The sequence below is a fragment of the Puntigrus tetrazona genome, chromosome 2 (assembly GCF_018831695.1).
Source record: "Puntigrus tetrazona isolate hp1 chromosome 2, ASM1883169v1, whole genome shotgun sequence".
NCBI classification, from domain to species: Eukaryota; Metazoa; Chordata; class Actinopteri; order Cypriniformes; family Cyprinidae; genus Puntigrus; species Puntigrus tetrazona.
Window position 1 is genome coordinate 14,483,359 of NC_056700.1, and position 10,903 is coordinate 14,494,261.

Consider the following 10,903-nt stretch of genomic DNA (forward strand, 5'->3'; position numbering starts at 1 on the left):
GGACCAGGGTCGCACATATTGCTATTGTATTGCTTTTTGCTTGTTTCTATTACTTACCTAATTGAAAAATCCATTGTTTTAAGCAGAAATCAGATTCAATACATTTAAGTTTATGATCGATATGAGAGTTTGCCATTGATCAGCATGATGTCTCTAACAGCACCTTTCTCAACAACATTATGACATTTTGAATGTTTCTCATTCTTTCATTTTATAATCTCTAAATTGATGCTCTGGAAAAAAAACATAGGCATCCTTAATGAAATTTCCATTGAGTTAAAGACATTGGGAGCAGAGATCGTAAAGCGCTTTGGGTGTATTGTAATACATAATAAAGCGCTATATAAATGCTTCATTCATTCATTTATTAGAAGACACCCACATTGAAGTTTTCTTCACAGCATGTCTTTTGCATGATTCATGCTCATCACTTTCATCAGTGAAGGTCAAGCTATCACTCTTACAGTTCTACTTTCCCATGTGTTACGGTTCCTAATAAAGTTACCAGACACTGTCAAGAAACTTTCCTAAGTTAATTTTTACTTCCAATATGCTCTTGGCAAGTTACTTTTGGAATGATCTCAACAGTGACAAAATTGTGAACAGCTGGAATATTTATGTCATTGGTCCCTCTGAACTGTACAAAAAAACATTTTTACTGTCATAAACTACTTCAATGCACATTATTACCTGGAGTTGCAATGGGCCTTTGATACGCAGCGTTCCATGGGACATAGGCAGCTGAAACAAGAATTAATGATCATAATTCTGTAAATTATAGCAATTTTACAAAAAAAAAGTTAGAAAGTAAACTCTACCTGCTGGCTGAGACTGTTTGGTATTATATGAGACCGGATTTGCAGGAGGATAACCTATGGAAAAGAAAGAAAAATGAATAATTGTGACACTTTCAAGCTTTAGCTTCCTTCCAAAAATGTCTATTTTCAGTTCCACCTCATACCTGGAGCACCTGCAAATCCTTTCACAGGTGTTTTTGAGTCCTCTGCGCTTTGATCCCGTCTGACCGTGACCCTGCGCACATATCCAGGTGGGCCGGCTTGCCCCGTGACCACCACTGGCTGGTGTACGGCAGGTTGCTGGGGCGGTGCGGGGTGGATGGGATGCCTAGGGCTGCCTGGTGGCTGAGGGAAGTAGGGCTGGTGTGGGACGTGTGGCTGGCGTGCGTGAGGGCGGACGGTGGGGGCTGGCGCTGTTCTGTGTGGTATGATCAAAGGTATGTGGATGTGAGGAACGTAAGGTCTCAAGGGTTGTGTTGGAGCTCGAGTGTCAGGGGCAAGGGGTCTCTCTTGCCGAACAGGCAGTCCTGCAAGAAAAGAAAGAGGGATTTAGGATGAAAGACCCAAAAGGACAAAAAAATAGACTGTTCGAAACACAGTGTTTCAGTGTTTAGTGTCGGCAACATGGTTTTTCATGTTTTTGAAGCAAATCTGCACTTATTTGACCAAACATATTAAGCACTGATGAACTGACAAATATTGGCATACGGCACAAATATTTTACTGCAATTATGGTTAATTATGTGCTTAATTACACCAATTTGATCAAAATATTGTTTATATGGGGTAAAGTTGGTAATAAATATCATACTAATTACATTATGAGGATGCAGGTAAACATTAAATAGTAAAGCATTAAATATTTAGTGGAAAACATTTTATATGTAGGCCTATATATAATTAATATAAAGCTTAAAACAACAGTATTTGTTTACAATACTGTTATTTTGTAAAATTATAAATGCGTTTGTAACTGGTGTATAACTAATTTATTTTCTTTTAAAATCTTGTTGACCCATATGTTTTAGTACTAGTGTAAGAATGCCCATAAAAAAGAAAATAAAAACCTTTTATGTTGCTTCATATTCACAATAGTTTGAAATGGATTTGCTCAACTTTTTAAGAAATATTTTCATTTAATGATATCTAAAAACTAATAATAATGTTTTAAAGGTGTGTGTTTATTGTACATTATTTTATATTGAAAATATAAAAATAAATTCTCAATGATTAGTTTCAAACATGATCATTATATAAGAGGTTGTAATTTTAATTATATCACCCCCCGCTCATTATTTACTGATTATCATTTTATTCAGAAACTATGACTTTCTTTCATAAAAGCATATGGAATAAAATTAAAAAACAAAGGTTGTAATAATTTCAGCTTGCCAGCCCACCTTTTTTTAAAAGCATCTATAAAGCATTTTAATGGGATTTAACCCATTCTGTAAACCCATGTAAAAGCTGCTAACCTCTGATTTCAGCCAAACTTTGCCAAAGTACTCACGCCAGTGCTTCTAAATAATACACCACAAAGCTTTAATGTTCAATTCAAGTATTTTTGAACTTCGCAGTGCACCTTATTTACACGCTTCTGTCAGCTCAGTCTAATGAGGGAGAAAATCTTTTTTTTTTTTTTCAGCTCACACTTGCAGCCCTAAAGATCTCACACATCTCACATTCTTTTCCAAAACCTCACATTTTCTCTTTTTAATCCCTTTTCACTGTCAGTGGGTTACAAGCTTTTCTACAGCGATGTGAGAAAACAACTTTCCTGTCCTACCAGATGCTGCTGTCTAAAACGAGACGTGTAATGCGTCATTCTTGACATTAGGGTCTATTTGGGCTCTGAATTCGATTGGCTATTACAGGAAGTGATTCAAAAAAGGGGCGGGGCCTGGGTCCCATGGGTTCACTTCTAAGCTAATCAACTCGTACTGGCAAAATGGACACGGCTAAAATCCTGCGGCAGTACAGTTTGTCTGTTCAAATATCCGATTTCACAAAACATATTCCTTCCCACATACATTACATCTCCCAAGAGATAATAGGCATCTATCTTTGTGTTTCCCACAAGTCTGTTTGCCATTCTGAGCAAATAACAGACTCATCACATGCGTAATGCCTAACGGCAGCAACACAAACACATGTTTCAGAGTAAATCACGGATGTGCTGATTTTAAATACTGGATGTAGAGACTCAGAACTATGGGTTTAATGAGTCTGAAATACTCAACCGAAATTAGGGATTCACCACTCTGTGATGTGGAGAGCAATATTTTAAATCATACTTCGCTGATGAATGGAAGACTGGTTCTGAATGTTTTTTTTTTTACTGACAGTTTTAGGATTGGAAAGCAAAAAGCTCAGTGGGGTGTGGTGAGTCTGTGCATGGAAACATGAACACAAACACACCAAGAGAAATAACAAAAGTTGGACCCTGCTGTAATGACCAGACCTCTCAATTCTGGCCTGATCCAATCTGAGATCTTCCACGGGGTTCCTGGACCCAGAGAGAGAAACTTTAATCTGAAACCAGCTGGGAATAAAAAAAATCAGCATATGCTGGTTGAGTTTGTTTTGAGGCACAGAGGCTTGATTAAGCTGGTCTTGAGCTGATTAAAAACTGTTTATGAGTTGGTTTAGGATGGACTAGTCCTGCTCAGCTTAAACCAGCTGCCAAGCTTCAAAACATACCTAACCAGCATATGCTGGGTTTTTTTTTCATCAGGGAAGTCTGGCACTTAAAAGTCTGTTTATCTTCACATAGTGTTACATAATATAAGACAAGAGTAGAAACGCATTTGGTGAGAACAGGAAAGAGTTTTCTTGACATCCTCTGACCCAAAGATATCAATCAGCAGGAAGACAGAGAAAAGAGAAAGGACGTGGCTGATAATGTGGAGAGGAAAGGGACACTATTCAAAGTTCACATCCATTTTGGGGGGTATCAGTAGAATGCTAAACAACAACGTCATTGTCTTGTAAATGTTTCCACAGAACATTAATTTAAGAACTGAAATTAAGTCATTGTCTCCAAAGCAAACAGTGAGGAGTTTTCTGAATATGCCTGATTTGCGGCCAGAATAATGAGTTTTTTTCTACGCAGCCCTCAAACATTCCGGGCTTAATTGATTCCCTGAACCATGTGTAAAAAATAATAATAATGAGAAATCAATCAAGAGCCATTAGTGTAAATTACCAGAGAAACCAAGCTTGGTCACTTTGTCACAGAGACGCAGCTGGATGGGCCTTTCCAGAATTGTGCAATGTGCCTCTGCCATGATCAGCGGCCAAAGAGTTTGAGTAATGCTGAAGCTATTCAGGGATAAGGTCTATTGTGTTTCTGACTTGAAAGTTTTAACTGTATCATGTCTCACAAGAAGGGATAGAATCAAGCATAAATCTATGGATTACTTTTAACAATTCCAGTTTCTTAATGGTTCCGTTATGGATTATTTTAGTACTTGAATGCAGTCCATTAACACTAAACAAACTATATCTGAGGCAACATATTTTTTAAATCATGTGAGTCAATATTTTATTAACAGCATATATAACATAATAAATGAGATATTAAACTGAGATATTTTCAAATTTTATGCAAAAAAATTTGCTCATTTTAAAATATTATGCCTTCCTCAGGTCTTAAAATAATTTGGAGAGGGACAACAACAGGCTGAAAAAACAAGAAATTTTGAAAAGATACAGCTGAGCAATTAATCAAGTTATGTGACATCAGTAAAATATTGGCTCTTGTGATTGGGATGTCTTTTAGTTTCCATTTTATTCAAATTTTTAAAAAAATGTAAAGTTAATTACACATCGCCATATCGACAACCAGGCAGTAACTAGTGATTTAACTCTCACAATTCAGCTGTATGTGTCTGATTCACTAAAAAGTTCAGTTTCATAAGTCATTAATTCGGCAGACTACAATGGTTGCAATGCGTGTCTTGATTCACTGAAAAGAACACAGAGTCATTCTTTTGAGAGTCTTGCTTCACAGGTTGTGCTGTGTACGTTTGATTCACTAAAAAAGAACCAAGTAAAAAAGTTAAACTTTTGCACTAGTTTATTTAGCACTAGACATAGGCCTATATTCCAAAAGGCTGTTACTGCGTTGCTGAATAATTAGTGCTGGAAGTTCATTTTATATTATACTTTTTTACTTTAAATTACACATTTATTGTGCATTGACACTGCATAACTGTCCCTTACATTTAAATATATATAGATCTGTAGCAATGGCACAGTAACTGTTTAGCCACAGCAAAACAGCTTGGGAAAACAGCTTTTGTTTCTGCAAAAGACGGACCTCCACCCTTATCAGGAATGATGACATCACCCTTTAACGGGAGTTTAAGAGAATGCGAGTTCTCTAGTGACATCACAGTCGTCTCATAGCTGAACATCTGCAGAGGGGTGTGGGAATTCATCACCTCCTGAGGCCCTCAAGTTGACTTTGGAGCTTAATGAGTACCAGACCTGCCTGCAACTGAGCTCGCTTGCCAGTTCTAAATGTTATAGGCGGAGAAAGCTGGGTATGACAAAAAGAAAGACCACACAACTCCACCACAACCACTGAACACTAAAGAAAGTATATGTACCAGAATATTTTTAGACATAGGTTTAGATCTAGGTCTACTGATAAGGACTAAAGCAAAATCAATTACACATTTTAGCATTACGTTAATGAATATGAAATCACTTGTGTCATTAAGAGATATATAATGTTAACAAATTAAAACACTTTACTTTGTGAACATAAAAAGTAAAAGGATCCAATCCAACTGTTGTTTTGACGTGTTACAGGCACGTACAAAAGGCACAGGAAACCTTTGCTGGCCCCCTGCCTCTCAACAGCTTGAGGGCATACAGGTTATTGTGTATGTATACCCTTATTGGTTCAGTATGGAGAAAGGATATACTGCAAAATATAGCAAGCCACAGACCCCAAACTGTTAGGTTACTAAAAATACCATTTGGTAACAAATCACAAAAAATGAAAACAAAAAAAATAACATTTTGCCATTAACATCTGAAAGCTTACCTTGGTCTCTACTTGCATGGTCCTTCTGGATCTGCTTAGCCATTCCTGCTATCTGACTCTGAAAATTCAGAAGGGAATTTTGAAGAGCCGTGATTGCTCCTGAATGACTACCCAGAGTGTTGTTCATCTGTGCCACCTTACTCTCCAATTCCCCTGAAAGGCCATAGATATTATCCCTGTTACCATCGAGGCTTGCACAGATCTTCTCCAGAGCAGTCACCCTGCCATCCACCGCAGAAACTCCCTCAGCTACTCCAGCTGTGTCAATCTTACACACACTCAATTCTGTGGTCACTCGAGTGTTCAGTGCGTCCAGTTGGTCTTTTAGCTCCTTGATCTGGTTGTGGTTTGGTTTACCAGTTTCTACCCAAAGAGGGGGACTGTTTATCTGCTGGCAACAGGAGGAGTTCAATGTGTGAAGGTCTTGGCTAAATTTGCTAACTGTGTCTCCCAATCCCGTTATAGCTCCTGTCAAGCCATTAACATTGTCAGTCAAAGCATTAACTCTTTTGCGGCTGTCCTGTATATGTGCATTAATAAACAGTTTTTCAGGTGACATTTTTACAGTATCCTCTAATGCATGAAGCCTTGCTATGTTGTTCACAAAATCGGAGCGTAAGACATCCAAATCATTTCTACAAAGTCTTACATCCTTTGCAAGACTATCCAGACTTTCTGTTTTTTGAGAATCAGTGGGTAGGTTGGTTTTGCAGTCAGTTGAGCATATCTGTCCAATTGCATTAAACTTGTCCTCCAACCCCTTTATAAGGTACTTGTTAGCATTCACTTGAATTTGAAGTGCATCGACAGAGTCTCCAGACATCCCTGGGAAGGAGTTGTTGCTCATTTCGATCAACATGGATGTGAACTGATCCTGCACAGCACTGAGTTTATGGTCCAGGAGTTGACGTAGCATAGCTACTTCATGCTGAATTTCCTTGGTAAGTTTTTCATCCACATAGAAGCAATAAGTCTCAGCATTCCTCTCAGTGACATTCATTCTGTCCTCCAGGTCCTCTAATTGCGAACTGAGTAGATCTTCTATCTTCAGTGAGGACAAATGCTCTAGCTCATTGTCCACTCTGGCATTAAGGACACGATGGGCCTCTGCCACTCGAATAAGTTCCCTCTTCAAGTCATCATAGTCACTATCATCTTTTCTGATGGTGGTTTGTCGGTTTGAGCGCACCCCACCATCCGACATTGACAAATCCAACCGGAGCTCACGGATCTCCTTTCTAAGCTCAGCTTCCTTGTTGTGCACAAGATCAGTAAGGCTCACATAGCTGCTGTCCTTTCCGTCTTCATGTGTTTTCGGAAGAGAATGAATCTTTTCCTCACATGCATTTTTAATCTTGGCCATCTCTTCTTCCATGTTTACGACAAGTTCCTTCTTGAGCTTCTCAAATTTTCCATCAATGTAAGTCTGAAGGATGTCTATATCTGAAGCAGCAGCACCCGTGACTGGTAGACCTTGAGAGGAACTATCCATAAGCATGCGTATCTGGCTATCGTGCCCTGTCACTGTTCCCCGTAGTTCCTCAAGAGCTTCGTCTTTGCTTTTAAGAGCATCTGTCATATCGTTAAACCTGGCCATGAGTGTCTCCATTTCTCTTTCTCCATGGGTGTGCCCTCTCATTGCTTGGTGGCCATCCAAATGCACCACACTCTCCTCTGTGCCTCCTGTCCTTGCACTGTCAGGTGAAGTCCTGTCATTGAGGAGGGTAATGAGCATCTTGCTGGTGTCTTCCTGTAAGTCTGTCCTCAGGTTTTCAGCCATGCCTGTCATGGCTGCTTGAAGGTCCAGAACTGTCTGTGATAGGCGTTGCACTTCATCCTCCAATATGCGGGTTTTGTCAGCTGTTCGTCTGATATCATATTGTCCAGTTTCTCTTCGTTCTGCCCCTGTGGTAACACATTACAAATGAAAATGTAGTCATTTGAATATTTTTTTTTTATCTTCTTCTCATGACTTACTTTGTGCAGGTCGAGTTTGTCCATGCTGTGGCCGTGGGTAAGATTGTGGATAAGTTGTCTGTCCATTTGGAGAGCCTTTCAGTTCTCTGCAGTCTGGGCCCTGGTATCCTGGGCAGCACCTCCATTCTAGCTCAGTCACAGTCTTGTATGCTATCTTGTAAGTCGGCCGAAACTGAGTACGGTATCTAAAAAAAAAAAAACAACAACAATAAAACAACTTGACTCGACAATCATGATTTGCTCGCACCGTCCTTTATAAGGCTTTAGGCTACTTATTGCTATTACTTTGAACTGTGAGTAATGGACCATGAAGCTTTGCCCCTATTATAGGATGAAAGCAAAGGTAAAGACAAGCATTAACTTGCGAAGACTGAGAGGGATTAATAAGAAGAGTCTTCTGGCCTAGTCTGTTCAGCTTCACTTAATGATGTTGATCTTGTTACTTCTGATGGATAATGCTGCAATTAGAAGTACAATCATTCTAGTTCTTATGCCACAACAAGTTGAGCCAAATGATTAATATTGCAGTTGCTTCAGAACTCAAGAGACTATTTGGACAAAGCCACATATGGCAGCCTTAAATTCCTCACATGACTTTATAAAAAGAATGAAATCATGCAACATTCAGCACTGAAGTATGATTTATATTAAAACTGGCTATTCAAAAGCTGTTTTAAAAGCTTGATGCTTAATTTAATGTATATACCGTAAATCCTCCCAGTCTCCACATATTCAATTAATCAAACACCAGTCTACCTCAATTGCCTTTTAAAGCAAACAACAGCGTACATAAATTCTTGTGGCAGTATGGAAGTATGGAACTTTAGTTTGTGAAATAGTTTGAGTAACTTTTTACATAAAACATCACAATTCTGTCATAACAATCCAGACTAGGCTTTCAATGGACTAAGCAAATATCTTCAATGTGCTTTTTAATCTAACTGTTTACTACAGTAATAAGCGAAACTGACCTGCTGTCTGACATCTAAGAAAAAGTTAGCTAGCCAAACTCTCTTGGCACTGCCTTAAAATCAGCACAAACTTTAAAAGTTTAAAGCACTAAATCCATTTTTAAAAATCAACAGTTCCAATTAGAGTGCTGATGTAAACACTGATATAATTTACTGTATATCTCTGCTTGAGTTTGGATCATTCCAGACCAGAGTATGTGATTGTTGAGGAGGAGCAGAACACATGTGCTTTCTGAAAAAAATAATCAAAAAACATGTGTTCTGGAAAATCCTGAGTGATTACAACACTCTATGACCAGGGCGGGTCAATCTCTGTCACTCTGTCCCAATCACACACTGTTCCAGATTGCTTTTCAGTGTTTGCGCTGCAATTATTTCAACAAATTGTCCAGTGAATATAAACATCTTGTTTACAGATCTTGCTTATGCGCTAAAAGCAAAATCGCATTAGTGTCTATTAACACTCTACGGCCTGGTTTCACAGACAGGGATTAGACTAAACCAGGATTTACCCATTGGCTATAGTTCAGTTACAACATTTAAGTAATAAAGAAAAAATGCCTTTGAAAAAAAATACTGGTGTCCCTCTTTAAGAACAAACAATGCAGGTTTCTTTTGGCTGAAACAGTCTGGGGCTGGGTTTAAGTCTTGTTTGTGATACCAGGGGTATGTGTGACTGTGACTGGTTTGGTTTACGTGAATCGTGTAGGCTATTTGGCGTAATGCCTTCGGATCATGAGAAGTACCGAACATCAGAGCTTCCACACGCTCCTCCCGGTCTCTCGAGTACTTACATCATTTGTGGCTCACAGTCAGGCTGATGCTCGGGACAGCGCGAGGCTTCAGGTTCAACGTGACTTTCCACGCTGCCTTGAACGGCGCAGCTCACGTTCTTTTGGACAATAAAAGCGCACCAGTTTCTGTATAATACACAGATTCATAATAATAACGAGAAGAAGAATAATTAGTATTTGAGTGGCTGCTTTTATCACCACAAAGCACACTAACATTTTAATCGACGACTGACAGCAAAATCTGAACGCGACAAAACTAAAAAGTGAGAGTGATTAAACTGCAAATTATGTTGGGTTTTTTACGATGAAAAGAAGCGCTGAAAATGTTAAACGCCACGGAGGAATGTTCAATAAATCGATTGACCTCTTGTTACTTTAAAGCTTCAGCGCTTTACCCAAATCAGAGGACCAAGCAAAAGCAAATGTCACCCCGGGAGTTTGCTGTGAGTTCAATAATTTGTTTATTTTAGGATACAGAGAACATCATGCAAGAATACGGTGTAAACGCATATCTTCTGGAGAACTTACTTATTTCTGTGTCTGTGAACGGCTCCTGAATACGCGCTGCCCTGAAACAGACTCGACGGATATCCATGAGCGAGAGAAAAGCTTATGATAAATAAAACTGATAACGGCACTCCAGGGAACTGTGGCTGGCAGCTCATTGTCTGAAAACAAAGCAGCCAAAAGCCTGCACAGAGTCGGCGTGAGAAGAGTCGAGCTGTGTTTCAGCCTCTGGAGGCCAGAGAATAAAGAGCGCGCGTCTAACTTACTGCTAAGTTTGACAAAGTTCGAGGAAGTCCGAAAAACTGAAGGTGGACTCTAGTCTGCAGGGGTCCGAGTCGCCGCCTATCCGAAAGAAGGGGGTGTGTGTGGGGGGTAGGGGGGGAAGTAATCAAAAAAACACAATAGCGCCCCTGCACACCCCACCAGGCGTAAATGAACACAGTTTCAGAGCTCAAGTGAAAACATCTGCCTTTATCTGTGTGACGCGAAACTACGCGTAACGTAAAGCTCGTCAAAAACACAGCGAAAAAGTGAATATGAATGCTTTTCCTTAGATTTTTTTGCACAGTTGCAAATAGATAGATAGATAGATAGATAGATAGATAGATAGATAGATAGATAGATAGATAGATAGATAGATAGATAGATAGCTGATTGATTCGAACCACCCATTGCTGACAGAGATGGATACATTTCTGAGATAAGTGAAACTGCGTAGGTGGAGAAGACTCACACATACCCACAAGAAACACACACACAGGGATCATGGTTTTGGGTGGAGCACGAGGTTATGGCTATTTT

At 39.3% G+C, this 10,903-nt stretch overlaps 1 protein-coding gene across 1 annotated transcript in view; it reads right to left on the reverse strand.

The window, feature by feature from the left end:
• Positions 1-10,408, reverse strand: part of emilin2a (elastin microfibril interfacer 2a) — a 13,586-nt gene extending 3,178 nt beyond the window's left edge. Inside the window, exons 1-7 of the mRNA XM_043219641.1 lie at positions 10,124-10,408; positions 9,596-9,721; positions 7,831-8,015; positions 5,854-7,758; positions 962-1,324; positions 819-872; positions 691-741 (exon numbers count right to left, since the gene is read on the reverse strand). Of these exons, the coding sequence (XP_043075576.1) occupies positions 691-741; positions 819-872; positions 962-1,324; positions 5,854-7,758; positions 7,831-8,015; positions 9,596-9,721; positions 10,124-10,260 (2,821 nt within the window). The 5' untranslated portion in view covers positions 10,261-10,408. The remainder of the gene's footprint in view (positions 1-690; positions 742-818; positions 873-961; positions 1,325-5,853; positions 7,759-7,830; positions 8,016-9,595; positions 9,722-10,123) is intronic.
• Positions 10,409-10,903: the final 495 nt, after the last annotated feature.